Genomic DNA, 25347 nt, shown 5'->3' with positions numbered 1-25347 from the left:
GCGTAAAAACCGGCGTTCACGTTACAGTTTCTCCCTTGTTGATTCTCTGTAATGCGTTTTCAAGGCCCGGCTGGCCTGTCTGCGCCCGCAGCCGTGACCCCAGCGAGGCTCAACCGTGTGAGCGGGGCCGGGGGGCGGGGCCGGGGGCGGGCGAAGCAGGGAGGCGCCGGACGGGCAGGTGGGCGAGCGGCTCTCAGCCCCCGGAGGCGAGCCGCCCGCCCGCAGCCGCGGGGCGACGCGCAAAGCCTGGGCTGTCGGATCCCCGGCGGCGACGCCAGAGGCTAATTCCGTGGCCTCTGAGGGCCCGTCCGTCCGGTCCCGGTACTGCAGGTGTTTTCTGTCCCTCGTGGTCCCGTGTCCCCACCTGGCAGTCAGCCCCCCCCCGGCCCCACGCGAAGGAGGACCGGCCTCGGCAGGGCCCTCTGCGGAGTCGGCAAGGGCCACACCCGCAGAGGCCGGGGCGCTCCTGCCTGTGAGCGAGCGAGCGGGGGTGTCGCCCCCCAGCCAGCGGGCGGAGCGGAGCGTGTCTGCGCGGCCCCTTCCTAGCGGCCTTCATGCTACTGGAAAAAATAAAACCAAGCAAACCTCGCGGTCGTGGTGCCCAGATCGATGACCGCGGCATGGAGCCCCCGACCTCCAGCGCTGGCAGGGGTCCCAGGGGCCGGGGCCACCCCCCGCGACATGCGTACAGCGCCGCGCAGCCCGAGCCGGGTCCGAGCCGAACCGTGGGCCGCCCGGTCTGGAGACGGCCGCTCACGCGGGACCTTCATGCCGAAGCCCCACCAAGCTGCGTGAGCCCTCAGTCAGCTCTGCTCCCCCGGCGCACCCGAGGCCCCGGGGAGAACCCGCGCAGGGCTTCCTCCACCCCAGAGAAAAGGACGGAGAACATTCCGAGACGTGCCGTGGAACGAGGAGTGCCCACAGAACTCCCGTCTCTCTGCAGAAATTCCACTTTACCTCGACCGTTCTCCAAAATGTGTGTATTCTGTGTGGCGTTCAGGGCCCCAAATGCAGGCTGTGTCCTTTCTCCCGGCCGTGACTTCACGCGTGTTAGGCGGCTCTTGCCAACACAGCTGTCCCGAAGGCTCGCGGACGTTTCACAGCCGGGATAATTGCTCACGCAGCCACCGGCCACTTCCTGTGGACCAGGTCACATGCCACAGGCTGGGGGTTTGGACCATAATCTTCGCGGTCTGTAAGACTCAGGGACTCATGCGCCGCCCGACCCACATGGCGTCGGAGTGGCACTTCTTACGGAAGGGTGTGGTCGGTGGGCTGATCCACCTTGAGGCGCACAGGCCTGGCACTGAGGAGACACGTTTACGAAACGGAAGAGAACGTCTCTACCTGGAGCAGCAGCAGGGAAATAATCAAGCACGAGATCACTCTGTCCAGGGAGACACCAGTGTCCCTCAAAGTGGTGCCTTGTGGCCGACAGGCTCGCCCTTCCAGGGGCTGTTGCCACAACAGCGTGTTGAGGCCGCGACAAGTCCTGTCCTAGAGACCGCTTTCACTCTGTCCCGTCCAAATGCCCTTGACTGCGATGCCATGGTCTTGAGGAAGAGAGCAGAGGGAAGGGCATCAGCACAGCTTTTCTGTGGCTGCCGTGGCTGCTGTAACAAAGTAGCACAGACGCTCACGAGGCCAGAAGTCCGAATGCGGATGTGGGAGAACCTGCTTGAGCCTCCATGGCCGGCTTCTGGTCATGGCACTGCTCGGTGTGGACAGCTCGTGGACTCACCGCTCAGTGTGGACGGCTCGTGGATGCACCGCTCAGTGTGCATGGCTCGTGGACGCACCGCTCCCGCTGTGGACGGCTCGTGGACACACTGCTCCCACCACTACCCGCATCCGCGTGGTGACTGCCCACAGGGTGTCTGTGTTTCTGTCCGCAAACTTCCCTCCTCCTGGAAGGCCACGGTCATTAGACCTAGGGTCCATTGTGACCTGTGTGGCCTCCTCTGCAGACCTTCCAGAGACGGTCACGTTCACAGGCTCCAAGTGCACATGGCCCCTGGCAGACGCTGTCCCACCCCAGACAGCGGCTAAGGAGAGTGGCGGTGGAGCCCCTCGTACTGCCCTGCTGTACGGACACGTGGCCGCCGCGGGAGTCCAGAGAGAGGCCGCCGGGCGGGCGGACAGAGGAGGAGGGTGGGCGGAGGGGCGGTGAGGGTCCGGGCAGGTGGTCATCAGGGACGCGAGCCAAGCCCAGCACGGTCAGAACCCAGAGGCTCATGCTGCGTCTCCGGGAACCTCCAGGAAGGAGCGAACACTGGACCCACGTAGCCTTTGGCAGCCCGCAGGCGCCCAGCTGCTCGGCGAGCGCGCGCGGAGGGCTGCGGGGTCGGGAGGGCAGGGAAGGAGAAGGTGACGAAGGCCCGTCGTCCGCAGGCCCGGCCCCTGAGGCGGGACGGCGTGTCCTCACTGGGACGATGCCCCCATGTGTGTAACGGGGCCTGCACAGCCTCTCTGAGGGAAAGACACACACGCACGTGTGCAAAGGGGACGTTTAAGTCCAAGTTAATGTGAGGAAAGGGGCGGGAAGAGAGGAGAATGACACTAATTGAGCACTTACTGTATGCTCAACCCTGGGCAGGCGCTTCAGACAGAGACTTCAGTCAATACCCCCATTGACCCAGGATGAACTTGAGACCCTGGGTCCCCCCCTATGTGAGGTGGGAAGGGGCCAGGGGCCAGGTGGGGGGGGGGCAGCAGGGCAGCACGAGGGCGGTTGGAGTTCACTGGGGACAGTTTGGGTTTGGGAAAATGGCACCTTCTGGGGATGGGGGTGCTGACAGTCACAGGAATGTGGGTGTGCTTAATGCCCCTTAACTGTGCGCTTAAAATGGCTAAGAAGGGGGGCGCCTGGGTGGCTTAGTCGGTTAAGCGTCCGACTTTCGCTTAGGTCATGATCTCGCGGTTTGTGGGTTCGAGCCCCGCGTCGGGCTCTGTGCTGACTGCCAGCTCAGAGCCTGGAGCCTGTTTCAGTCTGTGACTCCCTCTCTCTCTGACTCTCCCCTGCTCACGCTGTCTCTCTCTCTCTCTCTCCTAGAAATAAATAAAAAAAAAAACATTAAAAAAAAAAAATTTAAAATGGCTAAGAAGGTACATTGTGTGTCATGTGTATTTTACCACAGTCAGAGAAAGCCATGACACCCTCCTTCGGAAGGCTGATGTCCGGGGAGCGGGGTCTACGTGACCTCCCCAAACGCACACGGCCAGCCGGAGGCACATGTTAACCCAGAGCCGTCAGATTCCAATGCTTCCCGCGACCTGCACTCCTTACAAGGAAGAAGGTGCAGGGACGAGGGCGGGGCTCCCCGCAGGGAAGTGAGCTCTGTGCACCTGTGGGGGGGGGCTGGGGGCTGGGGGGGCGAGCATTCCCCGGGGGCACGGTCCCTGCAGGGAAGTGAGCTCTGTGCGCTGGTGGGGGGGAGGGAGGCTGGGGGCTGGAGGGCACGGTCCCCCCAGGGAAGTGAGCTCTGTGCGCCGGTGGGGGGGGAGGGGGAGGCTGGGGGCTGGAGGGCATGGCCCCCCCAGGGAAGTGAGCTCTGTCCACCTGCCGGGGGGCGTGGGGCCTGAGGGGGCGAGCGCAGCGCCAGCCGACTCCAAAGGAGCATCAGAACAGCTTTCTGGGAGAAAAGGCATCTCTGAGACACAAACTGGGGAGCCGTGGGCTGGCTGGGGAGTGGGAGGAAGGGGTGGGGCTGGGGAACTTAGCCAGTCATTGCCACCCCGGCCACGGGCGCTGCTCCAGCTGACCCCGATGCGGTCAGTCACCCCCACCCTGTCCTCAGGGAACCCTTATCTGCGAAGGGTGGTGGCTGCCTGTCATCCCTCTTCTCATATTTTCAGAGGACGCGGCAGAACCGCGGGCTCTCCGCGTGGCAGCTTCCCCGTGTGCCCACCACGTGTGGGGGAGCCTGGGAGGCGTGGTCGTCTACACAGGAGCTCAGGCCCGTGAGGGCCGCTGACAGATGTGAACGTATTCGAGCGCCCCCGCCCCCGGAGTCGGGACGGTCCCCGCGGTGCGCTCGCCTGTGCCCCACAGGGCAGCCCCGCCAAGGGGACACTCGCGAACCTCGAGCCACGCCCGCCCTGCCTGATGAACGAGCTCTGTCAGACGGAAGCCAGGGCCAAGCGGGCACGTCGGGCGCCCGGTGAGCAGCATCACACTCGCTGCCGGCAGTTCAGCAGGAGAAACAGCCCTCGGTCGCGTTGTCTTCCACCCTCTGAAGGTTTTCTGCCGTGAAGTCTTAGCCGGGGAAGCACACTTCTTTCCAGAAGCCATGGGCTTGGTTTAAATAGTGCGTTTATTTTTTAGTGTCTGCGCGGGGGGGGGGGCCGGGGCACAGGAGGAGGAGCGGCAGTGCGCACGCCCGGCCCCGGAGGCCCGCACGGGACGGGGACGCGGCTGCTGCGCGCCTGCCCTGCTCTCACTGCCCGGGTCTGGCGGGGAGACGGAGGGCGGCCCCGCTACTCTTCTGAGAGCGAGAGAGAGACAGAGCGTGAGCAGGGCGGGGCTGAGAGAGAAGGAGAGAAAGAAATCCAAGCGGTCTTTGCACCGTCCGCACAGAGCCCGACGGGGGGCCCCGTCCCGGAACCGTGAGATCACGACCTGAGCCGCGTCAAGAGTCGGACACTTCGCCCCTCAGATATTTCGTCTTGTTGGATTTCCGGTACGTAAGTCATAAACATTTAGAGATAGGGAAAACTTGTGTCACGCTGCCGCACTTAAAGTTGGGGGCGTCCAGGGTTGGGGGTCCACCGGGCACCGCGGCGGAGAGACGTCTTCCGAGTTTCTTTCTCACCGGATACCGTGGGCCCCAGCGGAACACAGGCTCCCCGTCCTGCTTCTAAGTCCTGGTTCCCTGTCCCTCCCCCCCCCTCCCCCCCCCCTCCCTCCCTGCCCCTCTCTCCTCCCTCCCCCCTCTCCTCCCTCCCCCCTCCCTCCCTGCCCCTCTCTCCTCCCTCCCCCCTCTCCTCCCTCCCCCCTCCCTCCCTGCCCCTCCCCTGCCTGCCCCCTCTCCTCCCTCCTCCCTCCCTCCCTGCCCCTCTCTCCTCCCTCCCCCCTCCCTCCCTGCCCCTCTCTCCTCCCTCCCCCCTCCCTCCCTGCCCCCCTCTCCTCCCTCCTCCCTCCCTCCCTGCCCACCCCTCCTCCTCACCGGCCTCACCCCCCTTCCCTTCCTCCCCCTCCTCTGGGACTCACAGCTGGATCTGATGCCCTGATGGCAGGTCCCCCTGTTGAAAAGCGGCCGCCCGAGCAGGGCACTTTACCTAAGGATAAACTGCGTCAGGCGCACATTTACCCTGAACGGTGAACCGCTGGGGGCTCCAGGTGCCCCAAGCAGAGGCAGGCCCCTCAGGTGCAGTAACTTCCTGTCCGGACAAATCCCTGTGGTGACCACCGCCACGGTGACCACCGCCACGGTGACCACCGCCACGGTGACCACCGCCACGGTGGCCGCTCATGGTGGGGTAAGGACGTCCCGTCGGAAGGGTGTGTCCTGACCCCGGGAACCCCCGAGTGACAGGTGCTCGCCCCGGCCGAGTCCCGTGTGCTGGACAACCAAGCAGGCCGTTTCAGCTTTTGAAGAAAAGTCTTTCTTGCCGGAGCAAAGCTACTCCAGAGGTCAGGGCTGCTGTGTACGGGGTGCCACACGGTGTCTGTGCCCGGGCTGGGCTCAGGACCCCCTTCACCTGCCCACCCGCCCCTGCGCGTCCCGCACCCACCGCCAGCACCGCTAGCGCCGTCGCCTTCCGCTACCCCGTCATCGCTCTATCTCGAAGGGAAGCCCACGCCGGCATATTTGTTTACCAAGAAGCAGGTCAGCCGGGTGCACTGTGAGTCGCACGGGAGACATAAGAGAAATTTCATCGCCCATCACCTGCTTAGATCGCCGTCCCCAAAATGCGGGCTTTGACACAGAGCCCGTGCCCGCAGGACAGCAGCAGCCGGAGCCTCGGAGGGCTTGGCGCCGGTCGCTGGAGCCCGTGTTCTGGGCGGGGGAGGGGCGTGTCCCCTGCAAAAGGTGCTGCAGAGCCTTTGGTTCTTTCTTGTTTGGTCTCCCGAGGCCCACGCTGAGCTCAGTGGCCTCTCTGAGCTCACAAGGAGTAAGACACACGTGCTATGAACCTCAAAAATTGACTTCTCATTACTTAAAAGTATGAGTCCGCCTCCTTCCTCAGCGCCAGGCTTAAGATCATCTCTGTTCAACCTACGACCGCGACTGCAGCAGAAATAAGCGTGCAGTCGGGATGCAGGGGTGCGGCGCCCGCTCGGGAGGAGCCGTCTACTTCGTGCCAGCTGCTCTGCAGGAGTGCGAACGGTTTATGTGCTAAAAAAAAAACTAGAAAATGAACAGCTGTCCTGTACAGTAAGCAGGCCCTGCGAGGACGCCCCCCGGCGTGGCTTTGGCAACTCTCTTCTCCGACTTGTCTCTTTACAGACATGTTCAAATGACCTCTTCGAAACATATGTATTGTTTTCAACCAAGCGGCCACTGTCCCGCATCACGGTCGGGGCTGCCGCGGAGGGTGGAGACGGCAGGCAGCCCAGCGTCCAGTCTCCTCGGAGAAGCCAGCCTGGTGGGAGAAAACGTGGGCACGTGATAGGGATGACGCAAGGTGGAAAGGGACACATCACAAGAGATCTAGGTACAGTAAGGAGAGATTTTACGCCTGGGGGGGGGTGGGCTGGGTGCCTGGCAGAGAGCACGGCCTGGGCGGTTGCTGCTTCGGCCGGGCCGTCTCTCCTTGAAGCAGCTCTCAGCGGGGCTTTGAAAGAGTTTGGTTTGCTGAGTAGTTAGGACTCAAAACAGACTTTGGAGGAAGAGGCACTAGGGTCTGTTCCACGTGCTCTGACTAGGTCAGGAGGTGCAGCCGAGGGCGGGTGCCCGAGCCCGGGAGGGCGGCGCACAGCGGGTGCGAAGCAGGGCCTGGAGCTCGGGTCTGAGCTGCCCAGGGCCACTCCGCGTGGATGCTGGACAGGACAGCGCTATAAACGCAGTCTCTTCCTTACAACTCTGTTAATAACCTTCTCTTTCCTCCAGCTTCCCTTACTGTGAGAATATAGCAAACCATACATACAGCAGATAAAATACGTGCTGATCTGCTGCTTATCACCAGTAAGACTCTTAGTAGCTGAGTTTTTGGGGAGTCAAAAGTGAAACCTGGATTTTCGACTGCGCAGACGTGGGCCTCCCACCCCCACGATGCTCAGGGGCCGTTTCAGGGTCTGGGGCCCCCACGACAGGTTTCCACAGGCTGGGGGCCTTACAGCAACAGCAGCGCCCACTCTGAGAGCCGCGGGCCCGCTGGGTGTCCAGAGGGGCGTCCTTCCAGGGTCTAGCGGCCCCGCGCGGTCCTGGACCTGCGGCCAGCGACTCGTCTCCGCCTCGGCCTCACTGGCTTTCCCGTGCGCGTGTGCCTCCGCACGGGGCTCCCTCTTCTTACCAGGCCCCGTCATGCTGGGTTAGGCCCGCCCATGACCTTTCTTAACCCCGTGACATCAGCAGAGGCCCTGTTTCCAAATAAGGTCACATCCGAAGGTACCAAGGGTGAGGACAGCAACCCCCTTCTGCTGGAGACAAAATCGGACCTGGAACAAAGCAATACGGCTTTTCTTATCAAGGCTGCGGTAGACTCACTGGGTTGGATCAGACAGCAGCCCCGTGAGCCACGTGTCTAAACCACTGAATGTTGTTACCCCCTCGCTTGCTGCCCAGGCCGTGCACAGGTCCCCACGGGCAGCTGTGTCACCATGAGTGTCTTCTCTGCGTCATGCTGGAGAGGGAGCCTGGCCCACGTGGTCTCGCGGGGATCGGCAGGTGGTGCACGTGACACTGAGCAGGCCCATCCGTCTCTGAGCGCGAGCACACTGTCGCCAGGAAGGGTTGGCGGGACCATAAACACCCCGGGGCCGTGCAGAGCGGTAACATGGGGGCGTCCTGGGCCTTCCGGGCGGGCTTCTGAGCAGCAGCCCCAGGGCATTCGAGAAGCTCCCCAGGAAGGGGGACCCCCGGCCTCCGAGTACTGCGCCACCAACTTGCACCCGCCGTCCAGCCCTCAAGACACAGTTTAACACGTGTTGGCAGCTTTGCTTCGATCCAGGGCTGGAAGCGCTGGCTTCCCGTTTGGGAAAAGTGATCCACTTGACACCAGACAAGGGGTCATGGTTAGGACCGCAGACCAGTACGCCCGCGGGACACCCCTGCTCACTTCCGGTGGGACCCGGAGCCGACTGGCTTCCTGGAGGAGGAGGACTGGCACACAGACAGCACCCTTCTGGAGTTGGGCGCTGCCCCCACAGGAGCCAGGCCCAGCGAGGGGCACTGGGGGGACCTGTCCCCGGGTATAAACGGAAGCTGAGTTAGCCGGAACTTGCCTGTCCCCAGCGGAACCCACGCTAACCTTCTGCCCGGAGCAGTGAGGCCCCGCGCCAGCCACCGTGCACAGGTGAGGCCCCGCAGGCGACACGCTCGGAGCCGCCAACCGCCTTGTGATGCTGCCGCCGAGCGGGCCGCCTGTTTGATTTAGTAAATTCCCCTCCCTGCTCCCGCACACAGTGACCTAAAAAGAAATATTATCCCCAAGGGTGCCTTTGGGATTGTTTGTTTAAATTAAGTTTCATTTGGATTTAATCTTAACCAAGTCTTCAGAGAGCCGGGCGGGCCCTGAATGGAAGCGCCGCGTGCAGACCAATGAGCGGGGCCGCGCGGCTCGAGACCCCTCTGCAAGTGAGGGCTTCCTAACGTCACACTTGGGTGGCACAAGCCGAGTGTTAGATGATTAGTTTATGGTCTAGATCATTGTATTTTTATTACACTCATAAAATCTGTGTTTCTCCTCATTTTCGTAATGGCCTCAATGAGCTTCTCCAGCTTCTAAAGACACATTAAACCGTTATGTGCTGGAAGGACCAGTTCAGCGGGCAGGTCGGGGGGCCTGGGGGCTGCAAGAAGGACACGTGCCTTGAATTCTTATCTCGTTGTGGGATTTGCACCTCGGAAAATGCAAGTGTGTGGGTTGGGGCACAATTCATATTTATTCGTGGGCGTTTTCATTAACACTACAGCGACTTCCATTAAATTCCAATATAAGCGATACATGAGGAGGAGCCTTAATGGTACCAACTGATCTCACCACGCGGGAACATAAGTCAGTGTGGAAAGAGGAAAATATCCTGGACACGAATGTTTTTTTTTTTTTAATGTTTTATTTATTGAGACCAGAGAAAGAGAGAGAGAGCATGAGCAAGGGAGGATCAGAGAGAGAAGGAGACGCAGAATCAGAAGCAGCTCCAGGCTCTGAGCTGTCAGCACAGAACCCAACGCAGGTCTCAAACTCGAGAACTGTGAGATCATGACCTGAGCCGAAGTCGGACGCTTAACCGACTGAGCCACCCAGGCGCCCCAGGACACGACTGTTTTTAAAACACAACTGAAAGGGGCGCTTGGGTGGCTCAGTCAGTAGAGTGTCCAACTTCGGCTCAGGTCATGATCTCACGGTTTGTGGGTTCAAGCCCCACGTCGGGCTCTGTGCTGACAGCTCACAGCCTGGAGCTGCTTCGGATTCTGTGTCTCCCTCTCTCTGCTCCTCCCCGCTTGCTGTTGGTCTCTGTAAAAAATGAACTAACATTTTAAAAATGCTTTTAATAAAAATTAAAAAATAAAATTCAATTTAAAAGGGGTTATTAATTACACGAATATGAAAGAAAAGCATTTTATATTTGAGATATGTGGACTTTTTAGAAGAAATTTTTAATTGAGTTGTCATTTCTGTATTTAAAAGAAATAGGGAGCACCTGGGTGGCTCAGTCAGTTATGCATCTGACTTCGGCTCAGGTCATGATCTCATGGTTCTTGAGTTCGAGCCCCGCATCGGACTCTGTGCTGACAGCTCAGAGCCTGGAGCCTCCTTTGGATTGTGTGTCTTCCTCTCCCCCTGCCCCTCCCCTGCTCGCTCTCTCTCTCTCTCAAAAATGAATAAACATTTTAAAATTTTAATAAAAGAAATCGAAGTTCTCTTAGCTACTACACTTACGTCTAAATGCGTTACTCATAAATACTTCTGTGACGTTAACACAACCCGTGGCAGGAAGAGCAGACTCCTCTTCACTCTGTAACTTAATCTGCTAATAAAAGTGGGTACTGCCGCCTCAGCGTAGCCCATAGAATTAATGGTTTCGTAATTGTGCTCCAGGTGTTAACACACAGGCCCATAGCCACAAAGCCAAGAGCCGGGTTTAAGTCCTCTGCGGCTTCTCCACATTTGAATGTCCGTCCACTGCTTCACTGTTCTCGGAGATGCCTTGTCACGTGACCGTTAGGAATTATTAAATCGGTGTTGCTTTCATAGAACAGCGCTGGTACATTATGTGTAAGTAAGTGACATCCCAGCGACTGCTTTCAGTGACGCACTTTGAACGGAGTCCTCGCAGAGCCTGCCTCTGATGGGACAAAGCAAAACTATCACGCAGAATAACGATGGCGTCGACCAGTTTCGGCTTGTGCCCTACGGAGGAGGGACGTTTCCCTAGAGGCGCCGGCCCGCCCGCCGCTGGGAAGGCCTCAGATGCCCTGGTGCCTGTTTCGGGGTGCGTTACGGAAAGTGCCCTTTACAGATGAAAAGTCGGGAGGCCAAACGGCTGGACGTGGATTTGAAGAGGTTTTAAGAGGCACAGAATGAATCGCTGGTGGTGGTTTTGTTTAATATTTCACGGAACTTGGAAGCCGCGGGGCCGGTGTGTTCAGAGGTGGTGTAAGAGGGTCCAGTCTGTGCACGGTGCACACCTGGCCCATGTCTCTGAGCCCCGTGAGCACACGTGTCCCGTGGGGGGATCAGCCTGTCACACGGTGGCCGTGGGCCTTTCTCTGTCTGCAGATGGTGTGGGAGAGCGGCTGCGTGGTCATCGTCATGCTGACCTCCCTCTCGGAGAACGGCGTCCGGCAGTGCTACCACTACTGGCCAGATGAAGGCTCCAACCTCTACCACATCTACGAGGTACGGCCCAGAGCGCCGCCCACAGGCCCCAGAGCAGCATCCCTGGTGGGAGTCCGCCCGTGGGAAGGCCGGCGGGCGGGCAGGCAGCCCCAGGGCCCCGGGGTCCCCAGATACCCAGACCCTCCCAGCAGCCGTGCCGCGGCGCCTCCGGCTCTGCCGTAATGGCACGGTCTTCACCTTTAAAGTTTCTTGAGTCCAAACCCAGACAGAAAAGACCAAACATTTACCTCCCGGGGAGGCCCATTGAGCCGGGCCCTGAGGAATAGAGGGTCCGTTTTAGGAAGGGCTCCACTGCTGTTCTCACAGCTCAGTGGTCCCTGCCTGGCAGTCAGGGGCTTGTGTCTGAGACTGGCCCTTCCTCGGGGGCCGCCCGGTGGCCAGCTTCCTTCTCTTGCCGGACTTTCTACCCACATCAACAAGGAACCAAGCAAACACGGGCGGCTCAGCAAGTGCCGGTGTGCATCCGTTGTTTTGCATTAAAATTAGTCTGAATCCCAAAGGCCCGTGGCGGAAGCATGAGGATTCATCCTAAAGCCCGCAGTCGTGGCTTTTAGGGGGCTGAGAATGGCCTTGACCCTGAGGAACGTCAGGTCTTGGCTTCTGTGTGAATCCTCTGGTCTTCTCTCCACTGCAGTGAAATTTAAGTTATGGTGGGACCCACTGGTATTTGTCCGAAAGTACGGTTGTTCTTGAAGGTTTATATGGCTTAGAAATACAAGACAAAAGCTGGGATAGCTTTGAATCCAAACACATTTTTCTGGTAATTTGACTAGTGCAGCTGTGACATCAAAACGCACAAAGTTATCTTCTGCATAAACTCTGTTAAAACTGAGTCAGTGGGAGGGGACGTCCCATCAGCTGTCAGCCAGCAGGCCTCCCCCGGGGGATTCGCCCTTGGCTCCTCCAAGTCCCTCCGTGTCTGGACGAGGCTTTATGTTCCCAATGCCCTCCCCCCAACCCCGTCCAGGTGAACCTGGTCTCTGAGCACATCTGGTGTGAGGATTTCCTCGTGAGAAGCTTCTACCTGAAGAACCTTCAAACCAACGAGACGCGCACCGTTACCCAGTTCCACTTCCTGAGCTGGTGCGACCGCGGGGTGCCTTCCTCCGCGAGATCCCTCCTGGACTTCCGCAGGTACGACCGACGGGGCACCAGGGGTTAGTTAGCGCATTCGCAGTGCGGGCGTCGGGTAGGAGGGGACGCAGTGTGGCCACAGCTCTCCTGCGTCTAAGGGACCGTTTGCTATAAGACACGCCATCTGTTTTATATTTGTATATGTTATAAATATACAACTGACCCTTGAGCAACATGGCGTTGTGCACGGAGCCCCATACACAGTTGAAAATACACCTTTAACCTTTGACTCCCCTGAAACCTAGCTACTGACAGCCCGCTGTACACCGGAAGCCTTATCGATGAACTAGAGTCAGTTAACAATATTTCGTGTATCCTGTGTGTCATGCACGGCATTCTTACGGTGAAGTGCGCTGGAAAAAAGAAAACGTGATTAAGAAAATCCCCGGGAAGAGACCATACATTTTCAGCGCTGCCTTGTATTTATCAAACAAAAATGCGCACATCAGTGGACCCACACAGTTCAACGCCATGCTGTTCAGGGTCAACTGTATTTACACGATATATGAGAGAGGGGAGGAGAGGGGAATTATATCGATGGTACATATTAACCGCAAGATGTTTTCTGGTTTTAGAGGAGTTAAAATGGGGAACAGAGATACCTTAGAACTGTGGAAATAAGGTCGTCATTTCTGATTAGATTCTCTAAGTGGTAGCGTCCTAGAGTTTATGCCTCACGGGTGATGATGAGGAAAAGGTAGATGGTTAGCTTGGAGACTTTCTGGTTGGACACAATGAAGCGACGTAACAAGTGTGGGCCCAGATTCTACCCCGGATGACCTTGGACCTCGGGCAGGGGAGCCTGGATGGAATTAGCGCATGACCATGTGTATTTTAGCGCAATTTGAAGCCAACAGTCTGAAAACATCCAGTTGTTGTTCACACCATGGTTAGCCAGTCGCCGAGGGGGCTGTGTTGCTTACAAGTGTATTTATTGACCTGTGGGTTGAGTGCTGGGCGCCATCTTTCAGGAAGGCAGTAACGAGGCAGAAAAGGGGGAATTGTCCGATGGAAGCCTGACTGTCCGTCGGGTTCGGCGATAGCGCTTGGTCAGCACTGGCCACAGTACAGGGGTGCAGCAGCACCCACCAAGCACATGCGGGTCTCGAGCAGCACATGAAGCACGCTAAGCACGCTCTCCGTTGTGCAGAGCCTCCCTTACACATCACTGGTGGGAACCTACTTAGTAACAAACTCAGACAAATATCCAAAACAAGGAATTAGGAAATTAGACACACCTTGACCCAGCATCGTACACAGTCGTGAGGTGGTTTGTGTCTTCAGGGTGTTCATCCTGGAATGCACAGTGTCGTTGGAGAGAGGGGCTTTCAGGCTTCTCTCTGGATTGCTTGAATTTCTGTGTGAGGCATTCTCAAGGTTATTATGATACTGTTTCTTTTGCCTTTAAGTCTACTTTGAAAAGCAGAACAAAAATTTTTTTTATTCGAATGGTTCTTTGGATCAAAGAGCACGTGAAAGCTCAAGGAGAGACACGCACCAGGCGTCACGGCCGAGGTGCACGCTTGGGGACCTCCCCTAGCCCCGTCACCTCGCCGGGAGAGGTGGAGGGCGCACGCTGTGTCCAGTCCTGCACACATCCCGGAGCCCCGGCCCCACACAGTTCCTTCCCGCCCCATCCCAGCTTCCTGGCTATTTTATACGCTTTCGTAATACAAATTCATTTCTAAAGACGTGCTATCTAAAAATCTCACCTAGGGCACATTTCCTGGGATAGAGCCTTCAAAATAGAGTCATTACTGGCAAAATGGATGTGGCTACACAGATAGCACTTCATTTGGACCCCTGTCTCTATGCTCCCGCGGTGTGTTTGTACATATATGCATATGGGCGCCCGTCCGCGTCCGGATCCATATATGGACCTGAACAATACACGGCCAGCCATCCTGCTTATCACCCGCCATGGAAAAACACCGATCGCCCAAGTTCCTTTTCCCCAGAGGCTTAGGAGATAAGGCCCCAGAAGGTTTCTGTTAAATCGAAATTTGCAAGTCTCTTCACACCCGGAGCTTTGGAGCTTTGCCGGCTTGCCTCATTTGGCACCACCCAGGCTTCCAGACCAGCCTGCCCATCAGGGACTAGCCCGACAAAGGGCGTGAGCCGCCACGATCTCGGGAGCGTCGTGCTCAGGCACGGATTGCCGCTTTGCGGTTTTCTGGGTGAAAGAGCCGCCCAAAGCTCAGCCATCGGAAAGGGGCGCCAGCTTCTGAAGACACTGGTCACCTTACGCACAGGTTTCCTCCCCCGCCCCGCACACTCGCCCCGCCTTCCCTCGCTCCGGCCAGTGTGTGCGTCAGGCACTGGGATGTGTAATTACACACTTCTGGAGCCCAGAGGGAGCACATTTACACTTTAAAGAGAAACTGCCGAAGCTGAGATCATTAGCATCACATGTGAGGGCTTTGCTTTTAAAAATTATCTCTCTCTTTCTCCCTCCGTCTCTCTCTCTGACTCTCTCACTTCTTGCTGTGTGCAACGGCACTCCCAACGCTGATCCCTGTAGAAATGGACAGACCCTTACTTTGCCAGCTAATGAGCGGTGGCCAGTGTCATTTTTGTGATGTTGCAGCTAGTAATATGAGCCCAGTTGCATAGTCACAAAAGTGATCATTGGAGGCTGTGACTCTGCTGCCCGGCAGTGTGGGGAGCCCCCTTCCTGAGCCTCTCACGACCTCTGACCTTTGCTCGCTGTGGGTTGCATGCCGGCTCCTTCTCCCTCAGTGACCCGGGGGTCGGTTTGTATTACTAATCGTTCTTTCTCAGTGAATGCCTCCTGTTGAAATATATCTAATATCCATTTTTCTCCATGTTTGCAACCGTTTGCTTACTGATGATTTGTTCTAATCGAGTGAAACAGGACAGCTGTGTCTGGCTCACCTTCATGAATAACCCGCGTCTCTATCTTGGGTCGACCAGGTGAATGAACGCTTTTGTTGACGATGGGATGCGCCCGCCCTTCTATTTGTGACGGTTTCCGTCGCGATGAGACAAGCACGTGATTTTTCGTAAATAAAATTCTCAGCCACGCGGCTCATTGTTTCCACGCTGCATCTCCTCGATCGCTCGTGGCCCTTTGTGGATAGGTTTAGCGGGGGGGGGGGGGGGGGGGGGGGGGGGGGGGGGGGGGGGGGGGGGGGGGGGGGGGGGGGCGGCTAGCAGGGACACTAAGATGACAGCGAAAGCTCCGTGGGCCACGCCAGCAGCCAGTCACAGCGCGCTGGAGAAAGCCGTACTTTAAATGCGCTATAAAATGAGAACACGGGCCGCAGGAACGGAGAAGCTGCGGTCGCAGACGCCAGGAGTCCTTCCTCGCGCTTCCCGTGCTGAAGGGGCCCTTCTCCTCCCGGTTACAGTTGCCTGAAAGCCGTACGCTTCAGACAAGGTGTCTCGTTATTATTTGTTTCTTTTCTTTCATTTACTATTTTTGTACGTGGCCCCATCAGAAAAAAAAATGACCAAAACCTGGTGACTGACCAGGGTGTGAACGTGCAGAAGTTGGGTTAGTCTCTACAAACACAGAGTGGACAACCAAGTGTAACAGAACTTTGGAGTCTCACGTCTAAAAAGATTCAGCGACTGAGAGATTTCTAGTAAAATCTTCTGTTCGAAAGTAAAAGGTCTATAAAAATAAAACCATCCTCGACCTAGTCTCTGACCTTGCTACATTCTGCACATAGTGAGTACACACACATACACATACAGGGCGCGAGTGCACATGCACACCCACGCACACACAGGGTACACATGCACACACGGCACACATGCACACATGGTGTGTGCGTACATACACAGGGTGCATACACAGTGTGTACATACACATGCACACACGGTGCACATGCACACAGTACGTGTACATACAGGCCATGCACACACATAGTGCGTACACACACATGCACACAGGGTGCACATGCACGCAATGTGTACACATACATGCACACACAGGGCACACACACAGTGAATATATACATGCACACACAGGCCATGCACACTTGCACACCGCATACACACACAAGGCACACTTGCACACAGTGCATACACACAGGGCACACACTCACACAGTGTGTACACACATGTGCACACACAGGGTGCTCTTGTACTCAGTGCATATTCACACATGAACACAGGGCACACACACACACAGTGTGTACATACATGCACACCGTGCGTACACACACATGCACACAGGACACATGCACACACAGTGCACACGGGGCACACACGCACACGGTGCATACACACACATCCACACGGTGCATGCGCACACAGTGTGTACACACGTGCACATTGTGAGTACACACACACATGCATACAGTGCGCGTGTGCACACACACACCCAGGGCATGCGCACACACAGCCTTGGCTGAGCTGGCGGGCCTCGCGTTGCTCACATCTGAGGTACATCCTGGAGTCTGGCTTCTATTTTGGCAAACCCAAAGCTTGTGTTGACTTTACCCAAAGCTTGTGTTGACTTTACGGCCCAAGTCAAGGATGGGAGTTTGAAGATTTTTTTTTTTAGTTTTTAAGTAATCTTTACACCCAACGTGGGGCTGGAACTCACAACCCCAAGACCAGGAGTCACTGGCTCTACTGACTGAGCCAGCCGGGCGCCCCAAGAATGGAAAGTTTTAGGAGAAATTAGTGGATCTATTTTCCAATCTGTTTTGTTCTCAAAGGCCCACGAACTTTGAGGGCGCCGTGGCCTGCCTGTGCCTCCTTCACCCTCCCGCTATGCCCTAACATCGGCGCGTCCCTCCACCGTGAGCCACAGCTCCAGCAGAAATGCACCGTGGCCCTGGGGACACCGAGCAGCCTGTCCGACCCACGTTTGTGGGTCTTCTCGTTTGTAAGACGTCGGCGTTCTGTGAGCTGTAACTGCTGCAGGGGCGGGCCTAGATCCCGTGCTGCCCCAGAGGCGTGGGTGCGGCCGTGTGAGGGGCTTTTCACGCCTGGGCTCCCCTCATGCTTGGGGGGGCAGGGCACGGGGCCTCGTTGTTCACCCCGTAGAGGAAATTGAAACAACCAGTTCTGCGCCTGGGGCTCCGCGCCTGGGCCGGCCGCCCTCTCCCCCAGCCCCCTCCCCCTCCGACAGCTCCCCGAGGCCAGGCCACCCGTGACGGTGTGCGCAAGCCTTCGCAAAGAAATCTGGTGCAAGGGAAACGTTCTTTTTTTGCACCGTTTTTCTTACTTTTTTTGTTTTGCTTCACATCATACGTTGTAGAAATTCATACAGAGTAATTTAGAACACAGCCCCCCCACATTTTTTTCATTTACTTTTCTCTATTCAGAACCATTTTACTGAGAATTTTGATGTACTTTGTAAGCAAGTTTAGTTGTTTCACTGACTTACAGCAAATTTGGAGCTCACACAGTGAATTTTAAATCAGCCCTCTGTTTTGAGTTAGTTAGGGCTTGGTCACGAAATAACCTATGCTCCTTGTCAATTTTCATAAATCCTGATCTGAAATCTGCACAACAAAGGTGTTTATCAACATGTTCAAGTGCGTACAAAGGAAGGACTTCTCTCTGATGTGGCACAGGCTTCTGTGCAGTGTAGACACCCCCGACCCACTGCACACGCATCAAAAAGGACCTTTAAGCTGCTGTGTTGAGACAATAGAGTCATATTACATTCAAATATGACGTGGAGAATGTAAGAAACTTTGAGCACTAAACTGCAGAACTCACCAATTTTAGCAGAGTATAGACACTCACATCACAACAAAAAAGTCAACCTTAGGGGAGCCGCAGACGTGTGGCTGGGGTGTGGCGGGGGCGTGGCAGGGGCGTGGCGGGGGCGTGGCAGGCAGAAGTCCCAGCCATCAGGGTCCTGCTTGTCAGGGGTAAGGAAAGTTGTGAAAATGTAAGAATTGTTTTTAAAGCTCTGTTTAATAACTTAAAACTGAAAAGAAAAATAAATCTTTGAAAACGTGTGTGATTTTGACTTTCTTTGTCAACTCAGGCTATTGTAAATGGTGCCACAGATCGGGTCCGTCTGCTGTGGCTTAGGAGTTACTTTGTGAACTGGAGATGGGAGTTGTGGTGCATAACTGTAATTTCTGTCTCTTTTTGTTTCAGAAAAGTAAACAAGTGCTACAGGGGCCGTTCTTGTCCAATAATTGTTCACTGCAGGCAAGTACAAGTTCTCACGTGGATTCACACGCTCGCGCCTCCAAAGCCCGCCGGAGTGTGCAAGTCCCTCTCTGCCTACTCAGTGCGCCTCACTGGCGCTTCCGAAGGGAACCAGAGACACAGCCGTCATCCTCTAGGCCCCGAGCTAAACGCTGCTGTGTGTTCACTGCTCTCACCCCTGCATGAGCGGCAGGCAGCCTGCTTTCTCTCCCGAGAGCCACCGAGCGGTCCCACAGCCAGTTCCCAGCTGCCTGGGTCCCGCTGCCCTAGATTTTCTTAAAACCCTTGAGCCGGTGCCTGTGGCCGTGGCCGTGTCTGAGCCACCGGTCCCTCAGCTGCGGTGTGGGGCCGAGCTGCTGAGAGCTGCTTGCGGCCTTAGGAGGAGGGACAGACTGCCCTTATGGAGGGCGGCCACCCCCAGTTGATTACGTGAGTCTGGCCTTTGGGCAAAACCCAAATGGGCTACACTCACCCCGGTAAGTAGCGGTGCTCAGACGCTCGGGTGGGGGTGCTCTGGCGCCCTGGGCTTCACACAAACACACCCCACCCACCCCCCCGCTTTGGGTGAAGAGCCGAGCTCCGTTCCATAGCGGGCTCCTCTCTGCTGGGAGAAAACAGAAGCAGGTCTCCAAGGATCAGACCCCAAGTGTGTCAGTTCAGTTGACACGTGTGCACGTGTCTCTGTGTGTGCGTGTTTGCGCGGGTGTGTGACTGTGTAACTGTGTGTGTGTGCTGGGGGCCTGGTGACCACGTGAGTCCACGTGCTTCTGTGTGGGTCTGTGCGGGACCGGTGCGGACTGCACTGTGTGTCTGTCAGAGCCGAAGGGAGCGCCTGGGGACACAGGTGTCCTGGGTGCAGGGGGAGGGCGTGGAGGGCACCTTGGTGTCAGAGCAGCCGAGGCCCCTCGGCTCTGGGAGGAGAAAGGAAGACAGGAGCAAATCTACGCAGGCGCCATAGCTAATCGCAGCTGCGGGGGGGGGGGTGTTATGCCCCCTCCCTCCTCCTCCGTTTCCCTTCCCCTCCTCCTCCTCCCCGCCTCCTCCTCCCTCCTCCCTCCCCCACCCCTGCCCCTCATCCTCCCCTCCCCCACCCAGTGATCCTTGCCCCGCTTTCTTCCTCTGTCTCCCACATTCACGGTGCCCTCCCCCTGCACAACCCCCCTTCGATGCAGGGGGAACGGGCTGTCTGCTGGCTCTGGTGGGCGCGGTTCACGTGGCCCCGGCGTGTTCTCACCTCTCCCCTTCCGTTGGCAGTGACGGCGCGGGCAGGAGCGGCACCTACGTCCTGATCGACATGGTTCTCAACAAGATGGCCAAAGGTGAGGCGCCCAGCGGGCTGCTTTGTCGGGCGAGCTGGGCTGGCGCTGCTGTGGCAACCTGGGGCGACGCTCTCGCGGCCTCGGGGGGCATCAGCGCTTGTCCCTTCCGAATCCGCTTGCAGCAAGCACGCTATTTCTGAGGGCGGGGGCCTGGCGCACAGTAGGGGCCGGGTGACTACCTGCGGGCGAGTCGTGAGGAGCGTGGCGACGGGGCAAAGGCAACACGTGGGTCTTTCAGTGCAGTTCGTGGCGTCCTTGAAGGGCTGGCGTAGCCCAGCTGCAGAGTAGTGTGGGTCACTCCAGACTCCCCTAAACCTCTGGGGGTGACTGCGGCCGACTCGACCCGTCTTATCCCACGTGACACCCCAAACACCCCATCCAACACACTCGCATCGAAGCGGCCTCCCCTCCTGGATCTCCTCCTCCACACGCAGCAAGGGGACTTGCACCCCGAGCGTCACCGCCAGAAGGCACGGGTGCCCGCAGTGCCCGGGAGCAGGGGCCACGGGGAGCGCGGCCCCGCCGGGAGCACGGGGAGGAGCATGGGGAGCAGGGTCCCACTGGGAGAACGGGGAGGAGCATGGGGAGAGCAGAGCTTAACCCTCCGGCCCCTTCGCTCGCACGACGTGGGACACTGAGCTAGTCTGCATCTCCCAGGACGTGGCCTCAGGAACAAACCCATGAGGGGTCTCCTTAGGGACCAGGGAGTGTGCCCCACAGTCCAGCTCAGGGAGACACTTGTGTTGGGCCCGCCTCTTGGACAGTCACATGCAAATCGCCATGGCAACCGAGGAATCCTGCTGCCTTCCCGAAGCTGCTCCGAGAAAACCCCGCCTCTCCGGTGGTGCAGGTCCCACGGGCTGTGGAAGGAGGCCCAGCTGCGGGGGCACCTCCCCTCTCTCTCCCCCACGAACCAGTGTGCCCCCCTCCACACACACACACACACACACACACGTCCGCACAGACAGGCCCCTGCCTTCCAGAAACAGGAGCAGACGCTGATCATAGAAATGAGTCCAGGGCACCTGGGGGCCTGTCGGCTGAGCATCCGACGTGGCTTAGGTCACGATCTCGTGTCTGTGGGTTCGAGCCCCGCGTCGGGCTCTGTGCTGACAGCTCAGAGCCTGGAGCTGCTTCAGATTCTGTGTCTCCCTCTCTCTGCCCCTCCCCTGCTCACGCTTTCTCAAAAATAAGCAAACGTTTAAAAAATTGTAATAATTTAAAAAAAAGAAATGAGTTCCAGTACATTTTCACGCAGATGCTGGCAACTCTAAGGTAAGCATTTTCCTTACTCCACTTTCTTGTGGTGAAAAAGGAGAGACGCGGCGCACGTCCCAGACCGAGGGTACAGGTGTGCGGGAGCACCTGCGCCCCGCGGCCGTACGCTGAGGACCAGGACGAACAGGGCCGCCCGCGCCCGCTTGGCTTCCGCGGCTTCCTGGCTGGACGCCAGGGGGGAGACTGAAAGCGGCTTGGCGCCCTCCAGTACTATTGTAAGCAGCCTCCATGAGCTGAGTGCAGGCCGTGGGCAAGCAAAGAGGCTGAAGCAAAAGGAAAAAGGATCTGACACTGTGTTGAATGACATGTTCGGATTTAGAGCAGAGCATAACCCTAACGTTTTTAGTTAAGTTTCCAACCTACTAATGCCCCTGCATCTTATCAAATACCTCTTTTCATGTGCAAGTTTGCAGTCATTGGGGGCTCGGAGCCCTCACCTGAATTCCGTTCCTTCGCTCACACCGGCCTTCCCTCCGTTCTCTGCCTCCTGTTACATCAGAATTCCTCCCGAAGGACGCAGACCCGCTCGTGTCTGAGCCGCTGCCTCTGTGGGTTCGCGTCAGGGTAGAGCCCCGCTCGCCACCACTTTCCCAGAACTGCGGGGTCGCCCCGGGGCCCCCCATGGTGCCGCGATGCCGCAGGGATTCTAAGAGGCACAGGCCCCGCTTCACAAGAGGCTCCGCCGAGGACGTTCCAGCCTGAGGACCGGCTGGGGGCGGGGCGGGCGGCATTGTCCCAGCCCCCGCCCGGCACCGACCGCTCCGCTGCACCGTGTCGCGTCACATTCCACCTCGAGTGCGGGGCGGCCGACGACAATGGAGCCCAGCCAGGGGGAGCCGGCCACAGAGGGCGGCCTCTAGGCCCTTGCCGGGATCAGTCACCCCCGTTCTGTCCTTGACCTGCTCCCCTCCGCCCAGGGGGCGTGTGCTGGGAAACCCCCTGACCGGGGGCCTGGGCCGAGGGCTCAGGAGAGATCAAAGGGCAGGACGGCCCCTCGCAGGCCGAGGTGGGTCTTTCCCAGGCCACCACACTGCGCTGCCGGCCGGGTTTTGTTCTGGCCGAGCTCGCCCTGCCCACGGCGCCCGGGCCGCCTTTGTCCAGCCTGAGAGCCAGAGGCCGCGTGCAGACCCCGCACTCATCAAATGATCAAAGGCCCGGAGCCTGGACACGAAACCTTTCTTCCGTTTTCCTTTTCTTCGAAGGAACGAACTGCACGAGAACCAAAGAATGCCTTTCACAAGCTCCCTGGCGCGGCCAGCGCTGACGCAGGACCCGGCAAGGCAGGGGCGTCGGGCCCCGTGCAGCATTCACACGGCCCCGGGGACCCCGTGCTCTGCCGGGGCCTCTGAGAATGAGCGAGGTGTCACTCGGGTGCTTTCTCCACTGCCTGGTTTGTTAGCAGGCGGACAAGGCGGGTTGAAATCAAAGCAAACGGCCTGCCCCGGCCTGGCCGTGACCCTCTTCTGCGCGTCTCTGCCGTGGCAGCCGGGGCACTTCCGGCTCGTGGCGTACTTTGCATCAGACCCAGTTTGGGGAGCGCGCTGCTCTCCCCCCGCAGAGCGCTCTCGCGGCGAGGCGTTTCCCAGAGCTGTGCTTGGTCCCTGTGTGTCAGGGGCGTCTCTCTGGCCAGGCTTGTTTGTTTTCTCATCGCAGTTGTTTGAAGGAATCGTGAGCGCCAGGCGGACGGAGCCTCCAGGGCCGTTCTTCCCGGGCCACCGTGAAGTGGTGGCTGCTTACCGGCCGTGTCACTCGTGGGGGCCATCACGGACCCCCACCCGGCCACGGCGCTGCAGTGAGTGAACGCCACCGCCTCCCCGCGGCGCCTGCTGTTCAGAAAGCCCCGTGTGCGTTCAGGGAAGCGTGTCCTTTATTGTCAGAGGCCTGGGGACTGGGGACCTCACCGTGTGGTGTGCATCACCCGACCCACCGGCGCCTGCGCGGCCGTGTGTCCAACACCTCCTCCCCGTCGGCAGTCGCATTTTGCTCACACGTGCACCTCGGCCACCAGCATCTCGGTGAGGGACGCACCACCTCCCACCCACTCACGGTCCCCGCGGGGGGGGCCTAGGGGCCTCACGATGGCATCACACGGTGCTCGTCCCCCTGGGACTGGACTCCCGCACCTAGAATAGCATCCTCCAGGCCCACCACGGAGCAGGCAGCAGAACTTCCTTCCTTTTGAGGGCTGGCCGCCCTCCGTCGTGTGCAGAGGCCACGTTCTGTGTACCCACCACCTGCCCGTGGGCACTCAGGTGGCTTCCAACTTCCAACCACAGTGCGTGCTGCTGCTGCGAATGTGGGTGCTCGGACAGCCCTCTGCGTTTCTGCTTTCCTTTGCGTGGGGTGCAGACCCAGAGCGGAGTTGCTGGGTCACATGGAATCGTGTTTCCCCTCTCGAGGAACAGCCACACCGTTCTCCACGGCGGCCCCGCCATTTCAGGGCACCCGCAGTCTAGTTTCTCTGTCTTTTCCAACATTTGTTATTTTCTGGGGTTTTCGGAAGCAGCCATCGTAATGTGTGAAGGGGTAGCTCATTGTAGTTTTGATTCGTGTTTCCCAGCGACTATGGTGCTGAGCAGCTTTCAATGCTTGTTGGCCGTGTGAAGATTTTCTCTGGAGAAATGTCTAGTCAACTCCTTTGACTTGGGCTATTTGGTTTTTTTCTTGTTGAGTCGTAGAAGTTTTTTATATATTCTGAACATTAACCCGTCATCAGCTATAGGATTGGCAAATACTCTCACCCATGCAACGGGAGAAATTCTATGAGAGAAAATATTTTCACTCTCTCAATGGCATCCTCGACACATGAAAGCATTTGCTTTCCATGAAGTCCCAGATGACACTATGGATTTAGTATCGTATCCAGAAAGTCTTTGCCAAACCCAAAGTCATGACGATTTTCCCCTGCACGAGTCACCATATGACATGCCTGAAGCGAGCATAACACCATATGTTAACCACACTGGAATTACATTTTTTAACTTAATACAATTTAAAAATAAAAATAAATGAAAGCAATGACGTCGGAGCATCATCCAAACGTGTGAAGCAGAAAGCGCAAGCTTTCCCAGCGCCCTGCTTCCCTGTGCAGGTGTGGTGACCCTAGCTCGTCCGCGCGTGTCCCTTCAGGCCTTCCTGTGTGAGCACTTCCCCTCTGTGTGGTGTACTCAGCTGAGGACAGCTGCATTTTCCCTAAAGTAATACATGATCAATGTGGAAATTACACTCAAGAAGGTTTTTTTTAATCTGTCCCAACTTTCTTACATATTTTTTTTAATGTTTATTTATTTTTGAGAGAGAGAGATAGGACATGAGCAGGGGAGGGGCCGGGAGAGAGGGAGACAGACTCCGAAGCAGCTCCAGGCTCTGAGCTGTCAGCACAGAGCCCAACGCGGGGCTCGAACCCATGAACCATGAGATCATGACCTGAGCCGAAGTCGGACGCTTCACCACCTGAGCCACCCAGGTGCCCCTGTTTCTTACGAATTTACATTTAAAGTGGTTATTGTACAACGGCTCTGTGGACTTAACATTTTCATTCCCATTTTTCAGCTAAAGACGTTTGGGCTTACCTCACCCAAGGGCTCACAGCCGTCACATGACCTGGCTGGGATGTGAACCCTGGCTTATCCGACAGCCCATGTCCTTGGTAATGATGCTGTTTGGTCGCCCCTTCCCTGCCAACAGACAACCTGCCCCATTTTTTAAGTCTGCCGTGAAGTGTCTGGTGTGAGGAATGCAAATCAAACCCACAATGAGCTATCATCACCTTACACCCATTACAGTGGCTATTATTTGAAAAAAAGATTTCCCCTACATTTTCTTGTAAGACATGTTAACTTGTTTTAAGTTTATTTATTTTGAGAGACAGAGACAGCGCAAGCAGGGGAGGTGGAGAGAGAGAGAGAGAGAGAGAGAGAGAATCCCAAACAGGCTCCAGGCTCTGAGCTGTCAGCACAGAGCCCAACGTGGGGCTCGAACCCACGAACTGTGAGATCACGGCCTGAGTCGAAATCACGAGACAGACGCTTAACCGCCTGAGCCTCCAGCCGCCCCCAGACGTGCTAACAGCTAATAGCAGGTGAAAGCAGTAGATGGGATTCTAGGTTTGGAGACGGAGGTGACAAATCACACAGCTCAGCCAGACGGTTGAGTGTGCTCGTCAGGACTCATGATCTGTTACAAGTAACCTTATGGAGACACAGCTGCAATCAAACATTGTGTAAGTTTCAGGTATACGACGTGAATTGATAACTGTATTTGTTACAAAACAGTCACCAACTAAGGTCAGTCAGCACCTCGTTGCCTCACATGGTTATGAGTCTTTCTTGTGGTGAGAACATTTACGATGGACTCTTCCGCTAGCTTTCAAGTATCTGATAGTGCCGTCGAGTATCAAAATGTCTTTCTTAAATAATATTCTGTGGCTCCTTGAACTTTTTTAAACCCAGCACCCCTCCACCAG

The 25347-nt window shown here is 57.3% G+C and overlaps 1 protein-coding gene across 1 annotated transcript in view; it reads left to right on the top strand.

Annotated features, from left to right (window-relative positions):
• PTPRN2 (protein tyrosine phosphatase receptor type N2) overlaps positions 1 to 25347 on the top strand; it is a 754508-nt gene that overhangs the window by 715637 nt on the left and 13524 nt on the right. The window contains exons 18-21 of the mRNA XM_039255854.1: positions 10885 to 11004; positions 11972 to 12138; positions 18232 to 18285; positions 19540 to 19604. Of these exons, the coding sequence (XP_039111785.1) occupies positions 10885 to 11004; positions 11972 to 12138; positions 18232 to 18285; positions 19540 to 19604 (406 nt within the window). The remainder of the gene's footprint in view (positions 1 to 10884; positions 11005 to 11971; positions 12139 to 18231; positions 18286 to 19539; positions 19605 to 25347) is intronic.

This window comes from Hyaena hyaena, unplaced genomic scaffold (assembly GCF_003009895.1).
Source record: "Hyaena hyaena isolate Hyena2069 unplaced genomic scaffold, ASM300989v1 scaffold_548, whole genome shotgun sequence".
Classification (NCBI taxonomy): domain Eukaryota; kingdom Metazoa; phylum Chordata; class Mammalia; order Carnivora; family Hyaenidae; genus Hyaena; species Hyaena hyaena.
This window is presented reverse-complemented; position numbering and strand designations above follow the sequence as displayed.